The sequence below is a fragment of the Anopheles ziemanni genome, chromosome 2, assembly GCF_943734765.1.
Source record: "Anopheles ziemanni chromosome 2, idAnoZiCoDA_A2_x.2, whole genome shotgun sequence".
Taxonomy (NCBI): Eukaryota; Metazoa; Arthropoda; class Insecta; order Diptera; family Culicidae; genus Anopheles; species Anopheles ziemanni.
In genome coordinates, this window is record NC_080705.1 from 3,998,406 (window position 1) to 4,023,424 (window position 25,019).

Here is a 25,019-nt window from a genome sequence, read left to right on the forward strand (position 1 = left end):
AACAAACTAAATAACTTAAACCCTCTCCTTATCATATTAACGGTAATCATCATCTCAAAAATTTTAACTTTTGCGTTAACCTTTTTAGAATCTTTCGTACAATACCGACCGAGACTCGTGTAAATGTATTTCCCCTTCCAGGGTTTACAACTTGGTGGGAAAGTGCTAGCTTTAGAGCATTGTCCTGTGTTGTGGATTTAGTGCCAGAATCTCTGAAATTCCATTTTAATGCAATACATGAATAGAAAAACCTAAAACAGGACAGCGATTATTTGTAGTTATCACCCAATGGATCCTAATCGGGAAACGATCATCAAAGATCTGATGATTGGTTGAATTGGGAAACATAACGGACAGCGTACATTCTGACACTTAATCCCCAGGGCAGCTCCAAAGCTTCATATTTATGCATTTGTCGGATATTTTGGTAGATATCCCTTGCATAGCTATGACCTTCTCCGTACATCCGTGTCCCTATCCACCTCGACATCAACTCCATCGGACATTAAAGCTTACAAGTAGTGCGATTATCAAAATGCGGGGACGTCTGTCCCAGTTCCACTTAGGAGCCATTTTCCAGCAATGCGTCCTTTTCGCCGTCACCGATGTGGTTCGAGCTAGCGTTGGTGCTATTTTTCCCCTCAAGCAGCGGCGTCTGGACATCACTGGCATCTTCGGCCGATCCGGCTGGCTCACTTCCGTTGAAAAGATTCGATGACCGCACGCTCGATGCGGCCGTTTTGCTGACAGTGGTCTCCAAGGTGGAGATGCTGCTGCTCGTGTTCGAAGTTGTGGTAGTGGTCTTCTCCGTGACGACCGTCAGGGTGCTGCTGAGTTTGCCTGCTTGCTGATCCTGGGTTATCTGACTGCTAACCTTCATCTCTACGTACTCTTGGTTGAGTCGCACGCTGTTGGGGCTTGTCGTGCCGGATGAGACGGAGTGAGGCTGATGCGCTGGGGAAGTCCCATCGGTTGGTGGTGGAGCGAGTGCTGGGGGACTCTCCTTGGACTCGTCCACCTCCTGGACCGTCTCCATAGCGGTGAGGTTTTGAAGGATCGGGGAAGCCGTCGGAGCCGCCGGTCGGGGTACCTTCCCTTGCAGATAGTACGTCATCAGCTGGCCCTTGCCCTTGACTGCCACAAGACCACGCTGCTCGAAGGTGTAACCGAAGGTCTGCAGGATCTGGCAGGTTTCTTCCGTTACCTGAATAGCGCCGGCCTTGCCCGTACTCTCCATTCGTGACGCCACATTAACCGTGTTACCCCAGATGTCGTAGTGTGGCTTGCGGGCTCCTATAACTCCGGCCGTAATCGGACCATGGTTGACTCCCATCTTCAAGACGAAGTGATTGAACGACTGCTCGTTGATGCCCTGCAGGGCTTTCTTGAGCTCGAGAGCGAACTCCACCAACAGTGCCAGGTGAGCCCACCGAACCGAAACGGGATCTTCCGGTTTGACGATACGCGACGGATTGAGTCCGCTCGCCGCCATGTACGTCGAGCCGATGGTCTTGATCTTGATGATATCCTGGAACTGGGGCAACTCCAGCAGCTACAAGAAAGGGACAGCTGTTTCAATACCAAGGTTACACGCCAACACCACTTCCGGGAACTTACCGCATCGAAATCGGAAATGACCTCGTTCAGGAAGCGCAAACACTCCAACCCCTGGTTGTTCACCGTTTCCTCCGAGTAGAAGTCGGAAAAGTTGGGCATGCTGGCGAAGAGCACCCCCACCTCGGCGTAGCTCTGCGAGTACAGGTCGTCGTGCGAGCGCTTCCGGTTGCCCATGAAATGTTCGGCCACGTGCATCGGCAGCACGTTATACACGAGCGCCTCGTTCCGCCGCCGCATGTCACTCGCCTTCTCCTTCTGATCGATCACTTCCGTTTTCCACATGAATATTACACGATCTACTTTATCGATCTGCACACGGCAGGCGGGGGGGAGGAGAGAGAACGAGAGGAGCAGAAAGAAAAAACCCATAATTAGTAAGCTTTAGCTACCGAATTTCGGTTAATCGGTAAGCGGAATCGCTTCGGTGCCGGGTGGCGGGTCATTACGTGTCTGGCGAGGAAAGAAAGTGCTATCGTCACGGCAACCAGCAGCGCGGACAGCGTGTAGCGCAGGGGGAACCTGTGGAAGAGAAAGAGAAGGGGAAAGGGAACATTCTCAAATTACTACCGACCACAAGACTAGATGAAACAATCGAACGGAGGGTGTTGTTTTTCACCCTTATACCACTACACTTACACGTTAAGAATACCAAAGTCCTCGTTTCGGAATGCCTCATCCAGATGGAAGATGTTCACGTAGCAGTGGGTCGCTGGAGGAGCCGAGGAGGTGGACCGTCCGGTTCAAGGACACGTTCACGCGGTCAGAAAGGAAAAGCAGTAACGAACCATAAGCACACCGTCGTCGAAGGTGAGACGTTAAAGGGGCGTGGAGGAAAGGGTGTGAAGGAATGTGGTCTTCATCAGGGGAAAGGAACCGACCGACAGGGTCGAGAAGTTAACTAGGTTTTGCCGACCACCGGCACCTCCGTACAGGCACAGGACGATTAGTGCGACGAATTCCCATGGTGTAACTCCCGCCTGGGATGGGTAGAGGTTAATGGCCACCGAAGGTTCGAAGAAAGTTCGCCATCCGATGGGAAAAGAGGGAAAACGGGGGCGGCTTCTCTCACCCGTGAAGCTATTACTTTTTAATTAGTTTGTGCTAATAGTGGTCAGCAGGAATTATTCCACGAAATGTATGAAACTCTTGAGTCCTCCCTCAGGGTGGGAAATGGGGAAAGGGTCAGGCGCGTCAGCCCAAAGTCCAAGTTTTCCCCTGCTAACCGAGGCAGTAAAATGGCAGTTCGACGGGCACAAGGAAAAGTAAAACGGACAACGGGCTTCGTGCAGAAAGTTATAGTTTTTTTTTTCCCCAGACGGTAGCCATTTAAATGCCACAAGCTTTTCCGCCGGAACGGAGATGAATAAAATATTGCTGCCATTAAAATGGACAAGACCATGGAGTGTTTGAATAAAACAAACATTCAAAGATGCTGGTTGAAGATAAGGAAAGAGAAATATTGTTGAAGAAGTTCCGAGGCGTCTGTGAAGAGTTGTTGCTTCCTGTCGATAAAACCAATCGGACTCTAGGTAATAAACGAGCGACGCTTTTCCCACATCCGGGTGGTGGTGGTACGTTCCGCCTCGAGGGTATGAATAAATTTAATCAATGTGCATGTGAAAGTGCATCTCGGTTCACCGCAGGCCGATGTCAAGCTGGCAGTTATGAACGTTTGTGGCAAATTGGTGCTTACAGGACTCTTGACAATACTTCGCAATCGGATAAGTCGGACGAGACCCGTACCTGTTCCGGGGGCGAGACCATCAACCCATCAACCAGGAGTCTGCTGGGAATCACGTCCGCACGTCCTACAGTTGTGGACGGTCGGTGTAGGACACTCACGAGGAATCATTGGGAGGATAGGTTTGGGAAGGTGCATGAGCATTGAGGTTTGAGAAATGCTGTATTTACCGGTTATGATGATCATTAATAAAATTTTGCTGAGATGCGATAATTGCGTTATGATTGAGGTGGCAATTAGTATTAAAACGGTATAGTTACTGAAGTACGACGGAAACAGACACACACTGGACGGTTCCATCTCGGTCGAGGCGAACGACACGTTGGTGATGTTGAGGCTCAGCGGTGTCCGATGGGAGGCGGCCAGCTGCCAGACGGATTCATTTCATCCCATTTCCGGTACACCCAGGATCCGTTCATGTAAAGTTACAGAGTAGTAGAACGAGTAGATAAGACGATGCATTGTAAGTACCATCGTGGTGATGGGTTTTATACCCTTATTAGACGAGGAATGTATCCGTCATATTTTTCCAGAAGTTTTCTGCCAAACTGAACTTTCGACTGGAATTTATATGTCAAAGTGGCGATTTGTTTACTTTTTGCTCTGTTGTTTGCAACAGATTTTTTTATTACTCTAGGTTGAACAATACGCTAAATTCAATCGTGAAAATGATCAAATAACTGAAAAACCCTTTTATGGAACTTTTCGTTATTACACGAGCGGACATCATTTTTGGGTCGAACGCCCTGTCAGAGCCTACTTTGACAGTAAAAGGATGGAAAAATATGACAGATACAGCATTTCCCCGCTTTTGATTCCAAAGTCCCATCAAAACACTAACAAGTTTCAGGTTAGTGTTTCTTTATTCTCATGTTTCTGTTGTTGTGATCTTTATTTTTATTTCATCTGACAAATTGCGCTCTATAATGGCAACAACGCATCATCGATGGCATGGTAATATTACCGTTCTATAAAGCCATATTCAATATCTAACATGTTTCATCTCTCTGTCGATTTGCGTCCAGTAGGCGACGAAGGCCAAAATCAAGGTTTGAGAGCTGTCAAATCGTCAAGCGAAATGAAACATGTTAGATATTGACAGTGGCTTTGTAGAACGGTAATGTTGCCATGCCATCGATGATGCGTTGTTGCCATTATTGAGCGCAACTTGTCAGATGAAACCTGCTACTAGTCAGTGTTTTGATGGGGCTTTGGAATAAAAAGCCGGGAAATGCTGTAAATTCCTCGTCTAATAAGGGTATTAGCGTGCTTCAATGAGCTGCATAGGGCTCGAACACTTCTTTGGCTAACCAAAACGCTCGTTGGTTTCGCACTTTTTGGACAGCATACACCGTCTACTAATAGCTAGATCTACTCACCATGTCGCTCACGTTCGCAACTCCCAGCAGCAGGACGATAATGATGGCCGTGGATTTTCGCAAGCTGGTGCTATCGTTGTACCGTTTGCTGTTGAGCGTGATGAAAGCGGGCAGTATCTGTAGAAAAAAAGGGGGGAAAAGTGTGGAGGAAAGCGTGTCGTCAACAAGGTTCGGCAAAGCGGCAACAAGCGCCTTGTCACGGGCGCTTGCGAAACAATGCAATAATGTGCGAAATCACCCCGGCAGCCTTCTAATTCCCTTGCGGCGTTCCCTTTACAATCCTTAAGCCCTTTTTGATAAACACACACACTCACACAGAATGGGTGGGGAAAACTTCTATTGCATGGCACAATGCTTTATGCTTATTTTGTATGCAACTGCCAGCGACACGCTCGCGATCGGACACAAAAGGAGGAGTGAATTAAATAAATCACCCAACACCCATCAGCAGCAACTGGTTTAGTGGAACGTGTTTCCACGGATTTTTTCCACCGCTGGATGAAATCTGCTTGAATAGGAGCGGTAGAAGTGAGTGAAATCAGTTTTCCATTACATCCATTTCGATTTCGCACATTTGCGCGAGGGAACCGTTCTGCAAATCTACTCGCATTTTAGTTTCCCGAGTGTTTCGTGGACCGTTTCACACCGAGAAAAGTGCAACCGTTGCAAACATGAGTGATGATTTATATAGCACCCCCGTGGTCGTGCACTCCATTCTTACGCCGTTTAAACTCGCTTTGTTTGAATAGATAAATGGATGAAGAAAAATTACACCACCGACATGGTCGCCACGGAGGACCGAGAACGCGAGAGAGCGTGGCACGGAATGAATAATCATGTTCCGTTTAGGACAAAGCGCATCCCAGTTGCCCTGGGATGGTCCCAGGACGATCGGTTTTTCCAAACGGAACAAGGGAAACCCCCCGCAAAGAAGCTCGCGCGAAAATGAGAACAACGTTGCCACGTCCGGCTGTCGTTTATCCTTACTGAAAGGATTTCTATTTGCCCACGGATGGAAAAAGAAGGCTTGGGAAGGGTGTTGGGAATACCGAGCCATGTTTTACACTCGCCGTTACTAGTGTTCGCAGCCAAATCGAATCGCCCGACGATTGTTCCTTCCGTCCGATGTGGTGTAAAATCGTTATTTATCGGCGGATAAAGGAACAGGATTCCCCAGGACGATGGTGTCCGTCGTGTGGACGTAGGACACAGCGGTCGACTTGAAAATCGGTTTCCATCTCGTTTCCCCCGGACCCGGTGGTTAGCGTTAACGCGGGTTCGTTTCACGATCCGAAGAGAATAACCATATGGTGCGTAGTGCTACACGCGAAATCGATTGAAAGTTTACGACAAGAAAAGTTTAAATCGTTTTATTTTATGATCCCCAACGGCTGGATCCTACGCTGTGTCCTTCCACGCCGTCAGTCAGTTTTCCCAAAATTGAGAATTGTAAAGTGCGTATCTAGAGGTTTCTGATCGAGCTTAATATGTATTTTGAAGCGGTATTTCTATGGGTTTTCATACTTAACATGGCAATACGAGTGAGTTTCCATAAATTAGAATCTTTTTCTCCTCCTTGTGTGAATACGCCCTCTGTTTTGCGTTTGCTTTAACAAGTTTTAAAGGTATCCACATGTTTTATATTGCAATTGAGATTCCACTGATCTTATCTTATCTTATAAAAAAATGCATTGATCTGAAAAGCTCAATATTCTTGTTTGCTTTCAATCATCTCTGGGCAAAAAGTTTCCTAACGCTGTGTACAGGGTGGCATCGTAGAAGTGATACACTTATTTGAGTGTTTTCTGAAAAACTTTTTGTGTCGCATACATGGGTATATTTGGATAAATTAACATGTTTAAAATTGATGTACAAAACGTACACTAAGTGTTCAGTAGACTCGCGTATAATTAAATATTTAACATTTGCAAGGTCTGAAAAACATTCAGATTAGGCAGACTGTCTGTCTGCCTCAATTTAAGTCTCATCTCAATTTAAGTTAAATTATTTGTCTTCCGGACCATCAAGCGATACGAGGAGACAGGCACGGTTATTCTAGAGAAGAAACCGGGTAAAAAATGGAGAGTCCGGTTATTTAAGATATGGGACGAAATGTCGGATGAAGTTCTGCGTGCGGTCTGCAACGACTTCCATAAGGTTCTACGGGCCGTTATCAGGTGCACAGGTGAAAGATTTGAAATAAACTAAGTGAAATGCAAGTTTAATAGTAATAGATGTTATTTAAATTGATTACGAAGATGTATCTTACCTGGTTTCAATTTTATTACATAAACAAAGTGTATCACTTCTACGATGCCACCCTGTATTTACACACTCCATGTTTTTTCCACTTAGTGTTATTAACAAAACAAAAACAAAATGTAAAACAATTGGTCTCATGAGAAATTAAAGCGAATGAATTCACTCAAGAAATAGTTCATTCGTTTTCAATATTTCATTTCGTTTGATATTAAGCCTCAAGTAAAGGTTGATATCGTTTCAAAAACTATTATGTTTCATTGTTTCGATTTTGAGTATCCACAGTTGTTTCAAGTATAAGTATTCGCGGAGGAATTGAAACAGCAAAGATAAAAGTTTTGTTCATTAAATTACACTGAATGTTCGAACAAGAATAACATTAAGGCGAAATGGAATAAATAGCCTTCGTGCGCATTCAACCCATCTCGGGACTTGTGCCCAAGATTGCCTTTAGGTATGACTACAGCGAGGTATTTGCAAGGCCATTCGGGTAGGCAGACCTCCTCATTTCCGTTCGCCTTGTTTGTTGCACGGGCAAATAGAATCGCATTTATTATTATATTTACTCCCCTGGAGACTTACCCCGGTGAGACTCTCCGCGACCGAGATGAACACCATTACGAAGATGATCACCAGCGGCGGTATCACGATTTCGAAGTGCACCGCCGTCCTGTCGTTCAGCGTTGGAGGGCGCGCGTCATCCATGGTCCAGGGTGGAGGAAAAAAAAAGGAAACATCGAAAGAACGAGAAAGGATTGTGAGTGAGAAAAACAATTCGAGCGAAAAGAAAAAAAACACAGGTAAGTCCGGAACTAATTAGTTAGCGGTGCAGTGCAGTCGCGACGCAAAAAAGATAAATAAATCAACCTTGGTTACCTCGGAAGCACCAGGATGGCGTAGAGGATGGCCACGAGCTGCACCAGGAGGGCGGCCAGCAGGGGGACGGCGCTGTGCGGCTCGCGGTACTCGTTGTAGGCCGTTTCGTGCGCTTTGTCGTTGAACGTGAGGAAGATGGTCGTGTCCTTGCTGATTTCGCTGTGGCCGTCGCGGCTGACGAGCTCCTTGCGGAGGCGCATCTTGTAGTCCTCGCAGGCTTTCTCCTCCTCGAGCGCGTCCGCCGCCTTGTCGTCCGTGGCCGGCGTCGACGGTTCGTCCCCGTTCGCTACCGCTTCCGCCTGGCTTGACTCCTTCGTTTGGCGCAAGACGACAACAGAAACAACAAGAATTAATGCCTCATCAGCTGGTCGAAGCGGGAAGTCGATTCGGGGTTCGGAGCTCCTTGGAACGGACGTGCGAGATCCCGGCGTTGCCGTGCGGATGATAACACTCGTTCCAAAGATAGCCAACGTTCTTTGGTTCCCTTTTTTTCCGCAATGAAAATTAATTGCTATCAGCTCGCACACCCCCGACGGCTTACCTTCGGTTCGTCCTCGTCGCGGAAGATCTCCGACGGACCGTCCGCCTCGATGACAACGTCTTTCGGATCGGCCGAACCGTTTTTATGCTCCGACGGGCAGAACTGGCGATGGAGTAAAGAGCAATCGTCAGCATTTTATGGGGAAAAACAACCAATACACCGGAATGAACAGAAATTTATTGGTGGGCTCTTTGTTTATGGCTCGAGGCCACAGGCGGGGAGTGTGCGGAAAATTATGAACCGAGCGAGATTTATTAAATTCCCACGAAACGCCCCCACGAAAGCGTTTGCTCCGATCGAAGGCCCCCGCGTAATGGAAAACCAATGTCCAGACGGGTCCCAGGAATCCGATGGATATTACAGCATTTTACTGACGGATCGGTTCGGACGCGCGAGACTTCCGGCGGCGGAAAAATCGTTCCGCCAAACCCGGGTCGAGCATCCGCCTCAAAACGGTAGTTAATTAATAGGCTACGAGCAAATCAGTTTCACCCGAGCATCTTAACCCTCCGGACGGCCGGAAAAACCTTGCCCACCCGTGGTGGATGTTTTCCTTGACTTGTTTTATCCTGTCTGTTTGCCGAGTGAAAAACGGACGATTGTCGGGGCCGGTCGCTAGGGTCCTCTGTAATTGTATTAATCATGAACCCCCTCGCCCGGACCTCCAAGCCGGACTAATGAGGACTAACATCAAGGCTCACGACTCTCACGGGATGTCCGCTTACGTCGTAAAGGCTCATATCCACGCCGTCCGTTCGGTGGCGATTTGGGCGGAAAAACGGCCTTTGTCACGCTGTGGGACACAACATAAATAAATCTCGAGTGGGCAAATTTCTTCTCCATACGAAAGGAAAACGTTACCTTTTATTTCCATTACCCTGGCGAAGTAAAAGCCGTCTCCACATTTGCGACCCACGTTGGGATGGGAGAATGCCGTGACATTCGAGTTCCAAAGCGAGGAAAAAGACAACACAGGTAAAAGAGGTACGATTATCGGTGACATTTTCCTTCGGTTGGGACCGCTTTGTCTCTTTACGGAGATATCCCACAGATGGATCTCTTAATCTTCCCAGTTGACACTTGAGATATATGTATTTCGGTGGATTTCGGGGAAATAGATCCAACAAATCTAACAGAGGGTTACGTCTAAACGTCCCCGAAACGTAAATATACTCTTCAGAGTGTTGAAGTGAATATATGCTTTTTCTCAACGTGGAAGTAAATAATAGTCATTCCATGACCTTCAGGAAAAGCTTTTCGCCCTAGAGCAAACCGTTCGGTAATTTTCACTCGCAATTTCAGTCCGAAGTTTCCTTTTTGGCCAAGATCGTGCCGAAAGCATTATCGAATCAATTGATGGTTGAATGAAAACGTGAAATCAAATTCCGCTAACAGCATTCGACAGTGCTGCTATAATGGGCCACACTTTAATGTTCTCCCTCCGGGGGGTTTTTTTTTCGGGCCAGTTTGTAATGGAAAGCGAACAGGATAAAATTCTCATTTCGACGAGCAACGCCGAGGGCTTCTTGTGCTCGTTTTGGAAAACTCTTAGTGTAAAGGGAGGGATGAGGCGAAAATTGTAATAAATGGTACCGACTTCATGCGTGCTTACAGTGATTAGATTTCTGCTCGACCGTGATGAGCCTTTAAGCGTATTTATGGGCACGCACGAGTTCATACCTACACACATACACCTACACACACACATGGAGTGATGATTTTTTACGGTTGCTTCCTTATGGTTTCTCACTTTTTCCCCAAAAACCGACCAAACCGGCGTGTGGCGACGAAGTGAAAATATGTGTGAAAAATCGACGGCTGCTTACCGGCTTCAGTACTTTCGTGATGAAGTACGTCTTCAGGCCCGCTATCCGGAGTGCCTCCTCCCGCTTTTCACCGAAGGCCGGCTCGACCTCGAACTCGCCGTTCAGAAAGCTGAGCGTTTTCTCCGACAGATGAACGCGGCTGCACGAAGGAAATGGTAAAGAAAATAAAGGATGAGTTTCGATTTCGATTTACTTTCCTTTCAAGGTTTTTTTTTCTCGAGTTTTTGGCTATTTGAAATTGAAAAACGATCGAAAAGGAAATTCAAGCATTTTTTATGAAGACCTTGGAGGGAAAAAGTAGAATTTTAATGTTTACCGTGGGTGAAAGTTTATCTACGAAAGTTAGGAAGGTCCCATTTTGAGGAAGAAAAAAATAAGGAAAGAAAAGAAGGAAAAAGGATTCGATATTGTCACGCCGCAGTGGGCTTGGTCAATATCCCGGAATTGCAGTCACCACCAGATGGAAACCGGTAGGAAAATGGTGGTGGGAGCTCGAAGTCAGTCAAGCGGAAACCGAAAGTGTTGGAATAAAGAGGGAGTAAAAAATACAAGTCCACCGTCCTTTTGATCCCTTAGTCGGTGGGAGTTTCCTTTTTCTTTTGACTCGGGACTGCAAAACGGATCAGCGATAGCGAATTGATCTTATTCAAAGTTACTTCGGCCTCGGGGCGGTGGCAAGTTCCCGGAAATCCGGGAAGTCCCGTCATTTTTCAAAGGCTCCAATCGATTGGCCCCAGAACTCCAAGCCCCCCCGTGTGATTATGCAGATTTTCCCGGCGGGGCTTTTCTATCTCATGTTTGAGGCGGAAAGAAAAGAAAAGGGGACCCGTTTTGCAGACCTACTGAAGCGGTACATGATCCTTCTTTTTTTTTTTTGGGGCCCATTTTGTCCACTCACCCAGCCTTTCCGCTCGACTCCATCTTGTTCGCCAGCTCGACATCCTTCGAGTAGACATCGAACTGCCACTGGCGCTGGCCCAGGATCCCGGCCAACACCGCACCGGTGTGTATACCGACGCGCATATCCACCGGCGAGTTGGTCTTCTGCTGGACGTACCTGTTTCGGGAGTGGGGGTGGGGTGAATTCAAGGAAATCGTAAGTTGGCGAAGAAATTGACAGGCGCGATGCGAGCCGTATTCCTTACTTGATCGCCTTCACCATCGAGAGGCCCATGTGGACGCACAAGACGGCATGATCCGGCCGCTCGACGGGGGCTCCACTGATGCAGTAGTAGCAGTCGCCGAGAATTTTTATCCTCAACTGTTGATATTTCTGCAAAAAAATAAAAGCAAAGGGAGCAATGAAGCACCAAAGTCTGGAGGGGGTGAAGCAGCGAAAGTTCGTCAAAGTCCTCATAAAAGTCTACTTGTCTGTTAGGCTAGTTCCAATCCTCTTCAACCTATTGCTCGTTCTTTGGGGGGGAACAAGAATCTATTCAGACGGAAAACGACTAGGACAAGGAGGAGTAATGCCTTTTCCATACACTTCCGCATTGGAGACTGTTTCATCTCTACAGGAGGTATAGCATCAAAAAAGGAAAAAAGGAATACTACAGAGAACATGGAACCCGAACGAGCGTACAGGATGAAAAAGTTGTACTCCTGATAAGGAAAAACTGGAGCAGCACACACTCGTCACAGCGACTGCATATTGTGCTTCGGTAGGTGTTTCCTTTTTTCCTTTCCTTTCTCGTGACATATATATCAAGATACAAAGTGTCTGTGTGTGTGTAGGGTGAGAGTCTCTTGTGTCGGTTGCAGACAAAACCCCTTGGTGAGTGTCACAGTGTCTGTTGTTAAATTTAATTTATGCTCCGGTTTTCAGACCGGAGGGTTGGGGAAATGAAACAGAAACTGCGAAGGAAAGTTGGAAAACCGTTTGTTCCAGCCTTACCTCAGCTAGCCGGTCGAAGCGGGCGAAGAGTTCGTTGAGAATTTTCACCAGATCCTGGGCCGAGTAGGTGGACGAGATGGCCGTGAAGCCGACGATATCTGCATACAGGATGCTGAAACGGAAAACGGGGGGAAAACATCATCGTCATGAAACCTTTTCGAGGACCGGAAGGCTGTCTGTTGTGGAATGATTTTTAGTGTGTAGGGACCTGAATACCTACAGCTTGAATGTCTAAGGCTTGAAAATTGGCGACGCTGTCGACACCAGCCACTTTGTGGTTTTTCCAAACGACCATGATTGAGTCATATTGTAGCGAAAAGTAGATGGGATGAGATTAGACCTGGTCTTACAACACCTTTGCACCAAGCCGAGACCCAATCAAGAATCGTGCCCATTACTTGACAATGTCCATTCACATCCTGTCTCTTATCGGCCGTTGGCTCGCGTCATCCATCAAAACAATCAAATTGCAATCCTATACCGACAACTTTTTTCCATCATCAACATGATCGATGATTTTCGCTCCGTAGGCCGACCGTTTTGGTGGTATTTTTAGCACGCACGGAACCACTCCCCGGCCTGGTAACGGTTAACAACTCCCTCGGGAAAGGACGCTGCTTGAAGCTGGCTCTAATCAATGGTACACACTAACGCAAAAAAAAGAAACCCAGCGACGAGCTTTGGGGACACTCGTGGTGGTATCGAGGGACGTCGACCGAAGCTGACCGGAGCTCTAATTTGCTAACGACCGTTTTGTGGTGTGAATGTTTTGCCTGGAGATTTAGCAAATAAATAAACCCGCACCAGGAGTTCCATGTGCCTCCCTTTTTGGAGGCATTATGATGAGCAAACAATCCATTTCGGCAGCGCTGTGGGAGTAGTTCGGTTGAAGGACCGGATGTTATTTTATTTATCTGAGTGAGAGAGTTTGGTCGAACGGAAGCTGCCGGTATTTGATACTTTACCGACGGTATTTGATACGGAGTACAGGAACGAGGCCTCCAGAGACGCCCGGTGTTATTCTAGCGGAAGGGGAATTACTTTAGTTTTGCTGGGAAAATATCGTCCCTCAGTTTAATCCGTCACCATCCCAGATGGTGACCTTTTGGGACGTGACCCATTCAACCTTCTTTCGCACCTTTGGAGGAGATATGGGAGATACTCATTTGCGGAAGATGCGCCATACGGCTTAAGCGTAGATTAAGTTGGGTAAATTTGAGGAAGTAACAAATTGAAAGAAGTATTTCATTATTTCTTTATGGTTCAGACGAGTTCCATGTTAACCGTATTTAAAATGGCCGGCTATTAATTGGTTATAGAGTTAAGGTTTTATGAGAGAACTTTGACTCTTTGGATCAATTTAATTTCCAATTTTCTGTCGAACTTCTAAATTTGGTGAAGACTAAATACTTTTGAGTAGGATAGACTACAATTCACGAGATGGATATGATAATAATAGAGCTCAGAATTTGGACTCCCCAAAAAAAGTCCTTCAATATCTGCAGAGACTAAGCAGAATGAAACAGCCTAACTAATCAGAATGTACTTCATAACGCATAAAGCTCCAATTGATGTGAGTAAAGTTTTATCCTCTAACACACAGAAATAACCGTTTTCACATGGAATGTAATTACATTGTGGCTATTTCGCCGACTACCAACCCGTCGATATCACATCGCAACATGACTACAAGCTCATTATTGTCCGGAAGGACTATCGGTTACCAAATATGTTTACGTAGGTAGCAAGGATATACTCCCGGTCGATGTTATGCTTCATGCGAGCAATCGAAGATTATTGTTATCACATTTCACACGCCCAACCTAAGCTTCGCCTCAGTGCTAAGAGCCTTTGTACCTTATCTCGTGGCGGGCCATCCAGTTAGATGCTGGCGAAAAGTTCTTGCGTTCGGTACGCGTAAGAGGATTATTGGGAAAAAGTATTAACCATCAATGTTCAGTGTACCGTGCACAGTGCCTCCGATGTGCCTTTTCTGCTGCTGCTTCATTTCGGCTGTTCCGGGCGCCCAAAAACCGGGCAAATATCGGCTGCGATACTGTGGCAGGGTAGCTTTTCCACCTTCAAATTTCCATCCTCCATCAGCAGCTCAAGCTCGATTCCAACGAAAACCGCAGCCTCACATGCGCTTCCCTCTCTCTCTCTCCCTCTCTGTTTCAGGGCGGGGGGAAAGGCAAAATGGTTTTGCACGAGCATCAGCAAAAGTCAAGTCATGCCAGCACAGAACACCATGGTACCGTGACTCCCGTGATCGAGCCGAGCATCGAGCCGTCGGTTGCGGTTGGCTCGATATTCATACTGGCATTTTACCACGTGCAGTGCAGTGTGCACACGTGCAGCTGAGAGCGCCTCGAAGAACTCGTGCTAAAACCGCGAACCTCGGTTTACTTGCGGCAGATCTTGGGATCCTTGCTTGAAACAATTTTGCCCCCGGGGGATTCGGCTGCCCCAGACACATACAAAGAAGAGTGTGGTCCTGGATAGCGATAGGTGCAGCAGCGAAAATGCATCATATCGCCTCCACTGTGCTTTTATTGACACCCTCGGGGAAGTAAAGTCAAACGTGAGTTACCCAAAGTGAACTTTTACAGAAAATAAAAGAGTGACTTTCTTGAAAAAATTAGTAGATGTTAAAGTGGATTCCAGAGAAATGGGGGAAAAGAGTATTAATTAACTCTTGACGAACAAACATAAATCACATTTGAAATGGGGAAGCTTTTTCCGGGAAACTGTATCAAAGGTAGAAATGAAGCTCTTGTAAGCTTTCTCCTTAACATTCATCCATAGTTCGACATTTTAATAAAGTTAGAAAAAAGAACGAAAAGTAAATGAAACAAGACTTTACCCCACGCAACACATTTAACGTTCCTCCCCCCATAAAACCTCTGGGGACCCAGTGGAAAATGTGTTGCCATCGTAACGGACGATTTTTTCCGTGTTGCTACCGCGGCTTCACGGGGTGGCGAAAACGGATAATTTAATTTTCCAACAAACCCGAGAGCATTGCAGTAAAGTCGACGGGCGGGAAGATGACAATTTTGGGGAAATACTGCGGATCATCTCGTGTGAAAGAAAGTACCACCGACTTCGGGCAGGGAAACGTAAGGGAAACCTTCACTGCCACTATGGGAAGAACGTTTTTCGCAAAAAGAAACCATGTTTTCCTTGCACTTCCCTCTCTCCCCGACGCTGCCAAGCGAAGGAACGGTGCGTTCGCTTGGAAAATTGTTTCGCTTGACAAAAAGGTCCAGGTTGGGTGGCTTCTGGTCGAGGTATACGTCGAGGCATAAAGCTGGCGTGGCGGCTCTTCATAACTTATTAAACCAACAATGGTGCGTACCGTGTTCGGTGGCGGAAAGCGCCGTCTGGAAGCTGGCTTTCCATCGCCGGGACAGATGTTTCCGTTACAACTGCAACCCATCGTACGTTGGCACAACTCCATTTGAATAATTCTCCAAGGGGAAAGCAAAGGGGGGGGGGGGGGGCTGCCATTTGGGGAGCGGAAATACTCCATGCCTTCGAGAGGATATGTGTTCGTTTGTTTCGTGCTTTTCCACCATCTTCCTGGACATTGTAATGCGTTTGCCGCAGGAGGTTTTCCATGTACGTCCAATTGTCTTCTCGGTTGCCGTGTTTGTTGGGGTCAAAAGTTTGCCCAGGTCCCAAGTTGCCTCTCCCCGAGGTCAACCTTTCTTAATGCAAAGATCGAGCGATTTAGTTGTCGAGAACATGGGGGAAAGTTCAAAAACCTACCCTTTCCGCTCGCTCCCGCGTTCTGTTGGTGACAATTCCTGATTGGTTTAATTAAAAAACTCTCACGGGTCGGAGCAAGAAAAGTCAATTTAAAATAAGTCTAGAGGCAGATTAACTCCGACGCAAGACGCTGAAGAGCTATCAAGAAATCCTTATGTTTGAATTATGTTTTGTTTTCCCCGCAACTGTACTCGTTTCTCCTTCGTACTTTCCCAGGAGTACAGCGTGTTGGAAAAATTCTGAACACGTCCGGGCTATCGGGCCAATAAGTCACGCACTCCGTTTCAAAATCAATCCACCTTTACCGTGCGGAATTATTAGCGGATTGATTTGTGAATGGAAAGCGAATCACGATCGACGATCATTGATAAGATATACAATTTTCCCCAGAGACCATGTTTCCCTCGCATTTACTCCTTGCGGAAGGGAAATTTAACAGAAAGTGAAACAACCAATGTTATCCTTTCCGGCACTTTTCAACCTGATTGCAAGTAATCAGACTAAATGGGATGTTCAATTTTGATTGATTTGGATCCTCGGAAAAGGCTTTTCCGAAATACCATATTTCCGGGCCCGGTTACGATTCCGATTGCAAGAAAAAAGTTTCTAGAAATTCGTTAACAGGATGAAACTCAATACTGGAAATAAATCCTTTTACTTTAATTACACCACCGGGCGGAAACGAATAACCGGAAGTCTCTTATGATTAATTTTGGTTAAGAAAAGAGACAACTTTTAAGCCCATTTGGGTTGTTCTCGACGGGTCACGGAAAAGTATTCCGAAATAAGCATTGAAACCAGCCAAGAATAATGATGTCATTATGGCGGGAGAAAATGGAAAATTCAGATGAACTTTCTCATTTCCCTGTCCGTGCCGCACTTGGTGCGTAGATTTATTCTGGAAAATCCTAAGTTATTTCATCTGCCATGTTCCTTCCCCAGGGCCCCCGGGAGGATTTTCCCAAAACGACCCTCCCAAAAACTTGCCACCGCCACTGTTGATTTAAGTGCTTGATTCTTCCAATAACAACAACATTAGACGTTCCTCGTTCTCTTATCGCTTCGCAGCACCTTCTCGTGTCCTTCGTAGCCCGGGTTTTGTTTTCACTTCGGCTGGCACAATATTTCCTTTCCTTCTGGCACGCCGTCTGAAAAACTTGCCGCCAATGCTTATTTACTTATGTTTCATTATTATGATTTGTTCTTCGATTTTCCCCGTCAAACCCGCCCGTCCGATCAGGCCGTGTTTATTTTCGTGTCGTATTTGTGCCCGGGGTTTTGATTTTACTACCTTCTCTCGTGCAGTGTGCTTTTCTGCCCCGCACAAGCCGTCAGCTTCCGGCTCCAAAATCAAAGCTTTGCCTCGTCGCTGACGCAATCGACTTTGAAGCCACCCGACGAAGGAGTGGGTGGTGGGAGGTGAGTAAACATTATTTTCCTTTTCGCCAAAGTGGAGACCGCCGAAAACCGGGACAGGGGATTGTTGAAATGTTCGAGGAAATGCTTGCAGCAGCAGCAGGGGAAAACAGGAAAGAAAAACATAGTTCAACAACACGGTGCGGTTTATCGCTCCCACACGGGCTGCTTTTGATTGGTCCCTGCCGGCTGAGTTGATCGTAGCCGCACGTACGCACACACACACACACACACACACACGCTCGCGTGCAGGGTATGCAAACATGGTACTGGCCAGGACACATGGACTCACCTAACGTTCTCGTGGCGACTCATGTAGATCTTCTTGAACTGTTCGGAATTGGTTGAACCGAGATCCTGTCGCATCTTCACCGCAACGTGCTCCGGCAGCACGGAAAGCAGAAGACGTTCCTGGAATGACAGAGCGAAGAGTGAAGGGTGAAAAAGGGGGGCACGTAAAGCGAAGGAGTAAATTGGATTAGATTAAAGTCTTCTGCAGCCAGCCAGTTCGGTCGTCGTGTCGTCGTCTTGAATGCGGGAACTGCTTCGTTCTCCGTTACGAAGTGCCATTCGTAGACAGATTTGCATTGATTTCGCTTCAGCCTCGTGCCATTCAATCACATCAACCAATCCGATTTGAGTCTATTTCATCCAGTCAAGGGATGCTTTGGTGAAAGAATTCCTCGCCGACGAAACAAAACACACAACTCATCGGAGAAAGAGTCCCGGGAGCGCTTTATGGCAAAATTTTACACCGCAAATCTCGTCGGAGAAACTTTACCGCATTTACGATTGGACCTTCCTCCTTTTCTTGACCTCCATGACGGAGAAAATACAAACAAGTCCTCCACAAGACCACAATACAAAGTATGGCTCAAATGTCCCGCTCCGATCGACCGCTCGATGATGTAAAGTTCGCATTCGTGTATTTCAATGCCGCTCGGCCTGTAAAAGTGCTGACTATTTTCGATGACCAGGACATTTTGCATGAATGTGTGTGTGTGACCATTTTACGAGCTCCCCTAACAAACGGTGTTCAGGCTAATGGGGCGGCCACGCTGACCTTGGGATGTGACAGAATAATTTAGCAAACGTGCCGTATTTCTCGACAAAATGGCGGTGGGTTGGGTTGCGTTGGGTTCGGGATTTTTACGAGCGTGGCTTCCGGCATCTAAACGTGTCCCGACCTGGCCGTCTCAAGGCCACAAACAGCGATAGTTTTCAGCAACGGGGTAGCGGTTCGTTAACCAACTAGTTTGTAATTAATTAGAAACTGGCGACTGACATAAGAACTAAGCGCTGATTGACAAGATTCTAAAGAGTTGTTTCAAATTAATAGTGATGAAAATAACAACTCTTTTTAGAGATTTGAATCAGAGTGAATAATCATCACGATGATTCGGATCTTTAAATTACTCTTTTGTGATTTAAAACGTGTAAAATGATTTATTAATCTTCGAGGAGAGTTGAATCCTTAACTGGGATTCGAATCCCAAAAGAATGAACGAGTGGATAAAAGAGTCGCTAGGCGCCATAGAGATTCGAATCCCAAGATGTGATTCGAATCCCGTGTAGTGATTCACAAACTGGGATTCGAATCCCAGTTAAGGATTCAAATCAAAGGGAGTCACAAAAACTATCTGTTAGGATTCGTTCGTTCATTCAATATTAAGATTCAAATCACTCGCTCATTCTCACTCAGAGCGCACATCACTACAAATTAAGCGGACGAGGGAACATTTGGCCTTGCAAAGTTTAACTGAAAAAGGTGTAGAAAATCTTTTTTCAATCTGTCACTAGTCACCAAATAAATAAATAAAAGCGAAAGATTAATAAAGCTAGAGCTAAAGAGCCAGGAAAAACTATCATTCCAGTAAACGTAATCTAAATCACTTCCATGTTGGCTTCCATTCAAAATGGATAACAAATGGCCACATTGGCGTGTCGATGGGAATGGAGGCTTAAATCTTATGCCTGATCGAAAGCCATACCAAGCTGTTGCACTTTGCATGCTTTGTCTCTTCTTCCCAACGTATGATGTAGGGTTAGAGCGAAAGCAAATGAGAAAAGTCTCGCACCCAAACAACGCTGTCGAGCTCAATCTGTGTGCTAACAATCCGACTTCTTCCGTTACCGGACGATACCCACACGCCATACGCTTGGGCAAGGAGAAGGCTGATTTATAGCCTGACTGGGCCTCGTTTGCTAAAAGAAAGGAAAAGCCATTGGAAGGCTCGTCGGCATCTGCTTTCTTCCGGTCGCGGTCGAAAGGGGGCCGGGCACCGGGGAGAAAAAAAAACAAATGTGGACGAAATCAGCTGCCATAAATCAAACCCTAGAGGAAAAACGCGGCGGTCGGCTTATGATTGATTTATTTTAAACCTCGATGCGAAATGGCACCACACCCGGCCTCGAGGGGGGGCACCGGTACTGACCTGCTCGGCGGACTGCTCCTCGATCAGCATCTTCACCTCGAGGCCCTGCTTCGCCTCGAGAAAAGCGCGCCGTTGTTTGGCCTCGGCCAGGAAGTAGCAGAGCAGCCCGATCAGGGTGGCGGCGACGAGCAGCAGGATGTTGGCCACTTGCTGGAAGTAGAAGAAAAAGGAAGCACAAAACAAAAAGCGGTGACAAAAGGTGAGCAACTGGAGTGGGTAAAACAATGGCCGTCTACTCGGAAAAACATGATCCGGTTGGGAAGTTTCCGCAACGGAGGTGGATGGATTTATTTTTAAAACAGGATCTCTCAGCGATCCAAGGGTTGAGCAGAGGAAAACCGAGTGAGATGGACAATAAAAAGGGACAAGAAAAGATTATCAACCTACCTGCTCCCAAAAATAGTTTTCCTTCTTCGCCAGCCCGATAATTGCGTTGACGTAGGTTGCAAACGAACCGAGCCCGAGCAGGATGCCGGTGTACTTCAGCAGTACCGGCAGGGTCACGTACACTAAAAAATTAAGCAGCACGGCCCATCCGAGAGAATCACTGTAAAAGAAGAAGAAGCAGAGAAGAGAAGCAATGGAAATCATAAAATATTACTAGCTACACCGTGGCGATGCTTTTCCCGAGATGTCTGTCTACGTAAGAAATGGGCATGGGAAACAACAGTTTTCCAGTTGACTACCATTTTACGCTCCACTTCGCACATCATCCCGTTCCCGGCGTTCCACTTCGGAGCGAGTCAATAATTTGGTTTGGGATTTTGGCCCCACGTGCTTCGCTTTGTGTTTTGGTTTACCAACCTTCACGAAACGTTGTGAGCGGAAGGTGGGTTTTTGCATTTCGCTTGATTGTTTTCGTTTCTCTCTGTAGAAAGCCGGCTTAGAAGGATTTGAGATGGTTCTACTCCGTTAAAGGGCACTCTTGAAATCGATTTGTTGGTTGTTATACCATTTGACAGTTAAAGTATACAATTTTGGCATGAAATCAGAAATAAATGATAGCAACTTTTAGTGAATCCAAACTGTCATGCTTTTTTGTAAACTTCAAATCTATAATTCCATGGAAACGAGAATTGTTTCATGAGTACAATTTCTGTATCGCTTAACACCATGGCTTGAATAATTGTTTCGTTGCTCTGAAAAATTTTCGTTTTACGAAAGCAATTTATGTCATACCATTCATTTTTAATTTAAAAATTTTACAAATCTGTTCATATTTGATTATCTTTAAACGGGCTGAACAGGAATGGAAAAGGATTGTTACAGACTATCCTCTTGTTGTTCTTCAGATAGTTGTTTGTGCAATAACCTTCGTTATTAAACATTCAGTTCAGGGCATCTCGGATTATTTAAAGTTACCAATCATTTTATGTTTGTATGATTTAATATGAGCTTTACAGCTCAATTAAGTTCCATTCATTTTTCAGCCATTGAGAAGATATTTTCCAAAAATTAAACGACCTATCAAGCATGTGCTGCTGGATTTCATTATCAAAATCCATATTTATGCTGTTCAATTTCCTTCGCAAGCAATCATTATTCACCGTTCGAACAACATGCATGGCATGCTTTCGCTTTTACCTCCTAAACACTATGAGTTGTCTCTACTCCAACCACCTCTCCCTCTCCATGGCTCTACCTCTTCACCCTTCGCACACACCTCGCCTAAACCATACACCAAAATGTGTCGTGTCGTTGTCGTTACTCAAAACTCACTTTCATCCACCCACCCACCGAACAAAAACACGAGAGGAGCGTGAAACACTAAGCGCACGTTTTGACGGACCAACCACCCCGGCCCGACGCTATTTGCCGGATAATTAAGTTTAAATTAGGGGCTCTCCCTTTGGCAGGGCCATGAATATTCATTTCGAAATATTTTGACAAAAAAAAAAACGGCGCACAACAGCAACGTTTCGCGACATCCTCTTCCCAGCGAGGGGGGGAACGACGGAGGAAACTGTTCGCTCGTTCGTAGCTACATGTGTGTGTGTGTGTGTATGCATGTGCCGTCCATATTGGGGCGGCGAACAAACAGTGCCGGTGCGCGGTGCCGGAAGATGGATAAAGTTACAGCCTAAAGTCTGTCAATAACATTAATGGACTGGCGCTTTTTCATTTGTGCACTCCATTTGCGGACGAAGCGGTGCATCGGAAGCTTTGGGACACCTTTTTTTTTGTTTTTTGGGGCGTTGATGCCGGGAGCGTCAATCGAAAATGGATATTTACCATTCAACACACATGTCAACAGGAAGCAGGGTTTTGGTGGCAAGGATTAATGGTGGAGAGGCGGCAGGTTAGGTTGATTTCCACAAGCGTGTTCGCGAGTCGTACGATGGAAATGGTTTTGGAAATTCGCAAAATTGAACTCGAAAACGTGGAATAATGTTTCCCGGTGCGCCCTGAAGCATCCTTCAACATCGAGTGCTGTTATCATTTCCATCGAGTATGTGGTGATGCGAACATGAATGTGTGGACATGTTCCTATTGCTGACATAAATTGATTTCACCACGATAGAAATCGCTCACTCTGTTGCTCAAACTCCGAGTTTCCCATTGGAGGGAGAGTTCAAAGGTGGAAAGGAAGGCTGGTCCACCAACCGACGACCCAATTGATCCCTTAATTGCACTGCAAAATCTACCCCGGGCATAAATCGGATCTGCTAACTTCCCCTCCCCCCGCTCGGTGTCTCGAGGTAAAGTAATTACCTCCACCAGCATCGTCCTCGGAACTCACTGCTAATCATTTTTCTGCTTGAATTTGCAATATGCAACGGGCAAAGGTTGGTTTCCGGGATGGTTCCCGATTTCAATCGATCGCCTGATGATGAACGGGGAAATTGAAATTACTTTCAAAAGGGCTTCAATTTTCCGAACGCCGTTCGGTTATCTTGAGGGTGTTCCGTACGTGAAACACGTCCAAGAAAAGCACTAAATTCTTGCACTTTGTCCATGAGTGTGTGCGTGGGCTCTGAACCGATTCGGAATCCTGCAATCCATTTGCAGAATGTTGACTTCCCGTGTTCTAGTTTTCCCCCGTAACGGGGGTGAAGTTGTTGTTTTCTTAAGCCACTTATCCCTGCTGCAAACCGCCCTCTTGTTGACCCGCTTTGCGGCGTGCTCTCGTTAGCAGCCCCATCGTTCGTCGGGTTGAATCACGTTAGAACACAATTTTCCCGACACAATGACGACTGGCAGGAATGCTTCTGTCCTGTCTCATTCGATCTCACTCTCTTTCTCGTTCTATCTTCTCTCGGTTCGTCGTTAGCTTTCTGCCAAACACATGTACCTGTTTCATTACGGTGCATGTTGTTTGCCCGGCTTGTCCTGAGAGTGTCCGAACAACGTGAGCGAAGAAAAGAAAAGCACCGTCACCCACGGTTTGCCTCCTCCCACTCCAGCGCATTTTCCCATTGATCCGATATGATTGGTTAGGTCGACTGCATTTCCGGTCCGGAAGAAGGAAAACATACACCTTTACCGGTCGGTAACTCGTCACGCGAAGATCCAGAACCCCCCCGCCACGGGGAAGCAAAGACATCGTGGTTGAATCAACAAACAGGCACCAACGCACCAACACAGATTCACCCCCCTGCTTACCGTGGTGTGACCGAGCCTTTGAGAAAGAGCTGCAGGAAGAGCTGCGTAATGGCGAGCAGCCACGCCAGGTGGGGAGCGATTTCCCAGATGACGCCGCGGAACCGACCCCGGCCGCAGAAGCGCAGCACGATCGCCAGGACAACGTTGACGGTGAGGAAGACGCTGGTGACGGCTGGGAAAAAGAAAAGATAAAGATAAGCAACGATGCGATGCGATTAGATTACATTTGCAGAGTGTTTCCCCGGGTGTTTTCCCGGTCCGGTTGCCGGGTGCCCATTTGGGGGGATGGTTTTATGTTTTGACCGGTTACAAAATTGGGCCAATAGAAATGCAATTTATTCGTTCGTGTCACGAACGTAGCGAAGTGGATTATGTCGGTAAACAATGTAACGTTCATGTTCGTACCGCGAGGAATGTAAATCATATTTCAACACGTTGACTGCCATGTCACCCAAAAGTGGGTGACAGTTCTAAAAAGTTCTAAAAAGTTTTTTACCCGTAAACAAATGAAAATGCAACATAAAAATTATAGTGATATTTTTTGTCAATTCTTTGAGTAGCAAAATTTTTGCTTAGCCTGCAAAAATCGTTGGTTTGATAAATGTTTTAAGCAAATTTTATTAAAAAAGATTGTTCTAAAAAAGAGTGCTAAAAACGCTTGGCAGTCAACGTGTTAAGGAAAGAAAACAAAAGCGGTTCTGAAGAAAAGCTAGAAGAACGCTCAAAGAGAAGAATTGTTGATAAAATATGCAGGTTATTTGTTAAATTTATCATGTCAAACAAAAATTGTTTTAAAATTGAAATCAAAATGTTCAATTAACATCAAACTAAATGAAAGAAAAATTTACAAATACATTCTTCTCGTTATCTCGAATTAAATCAGTTTAATTTCACATCGGTCGAACACAGAAACTGAAGTAATGTTGAGAAACAGAGGGATAAAACATCAACTAAAAACAAAATGGATTACACACGGAAAGAGATAGAAAGTCGGCCGAATGGACAAGAGAACTATAAAAAAAAGCACGGCACCCACTTGACTCGTTTTTAATCAAATGCTTATTTGGTTCAAAATGTCGACAGTGACTTCGAAGGGCGAGCTCATAAAACGGCAATGGTTTGCGAAATAATTGGAAAAGTTTTGAGTGATAAGAAAAGTTCGGGCGATGGTGCGGAGTGCCCATCTTTCGTTTAAAGCTTCATTGGAGAGTTGTCTCCGCGTTTTGTTTGGTTGCTCGCTTCGTTATCTTTCGCAACGTTACTTTGCCTGCCTTTGATCCTCTGTTTGAGCTCACTCCGTTTGATTTTTCTCACGTCGCGGAAAAGCCCCATCCACGCGGGGCAGGTACTTACCTATGCTCTCGACGCTTTGACCTTGTGGCACCCCGATGGCCCAGATGTCGAACAGAATCGACGCGATCAGGTAGCAGGCGAGCGCGACCCGCTTCTGCTTCAGCGCGTACCGTTGATACAGCTTGTCGAGGACGGCATCGGGCAGCAGGACACCGCCCCCACCGACCGCCACTTGCCCCAGTTCCGACGTCCTCACCATCGTGCTCTCCATACGTTTCAACGTGTTCACTCACTTACTTCACGTTTTCTTTCGCTTCTCACAATGTCGTTCCTTTACTCACTCACTGAACTTCGATTTGCTTGCACGA

At 46.2% G+C, this 25,019-nt stretch overlaps 1 protein-coding gene across 1 annotated transcript; it reads right to left on the reverse strand.

The window, feature by feature from the left end:
• Nucleotides 1–557: 557 nt before the first annotated feature.
• Nucleotides 558–24,910, reverse strand: LOC131283099 (adenylate cyclase type 3). The gene is made up of 18 exons (XM_058312666.1): nucleotides 24,712–24,910; nucleotides 23,359–23,530; nucleotides 20,143–20,302; nucleotides 19,756–19,905; nucleotides 17,613–17,731; nucleotides 12,134–12,245; nucleotides 11,385–11,512; nucleotides 11,138–11,296; nucleotides 10,240–10,378; nucleotides 8,414–8,515; nucleotides 7,873–8,183; nucleotides 7,579–7,666; nucleotides 4,738–4,854; nucleotides 3,529–3,724; nucleotides 2,254–2,326; nucleotides 2,064–2,136; nucleotides 1,618–1,926; nucleotides 558–1,552 (listed from the first exon to the last, which is right to left on the reverse strand). The coding sequence occupies exons 1-18, from the start codon at nucleotides 24,908–24,910 to the stop codon at nucleotides 563–565; spliced, it is 3,597 nt and encodes a 1,198-aa protein (XP_058168649.1). The 3' UTR covers nucleotides 558–562.
• Between the last annotated feature and the right edge of the window lie 109 nt (nucleotides 24,911–25,019).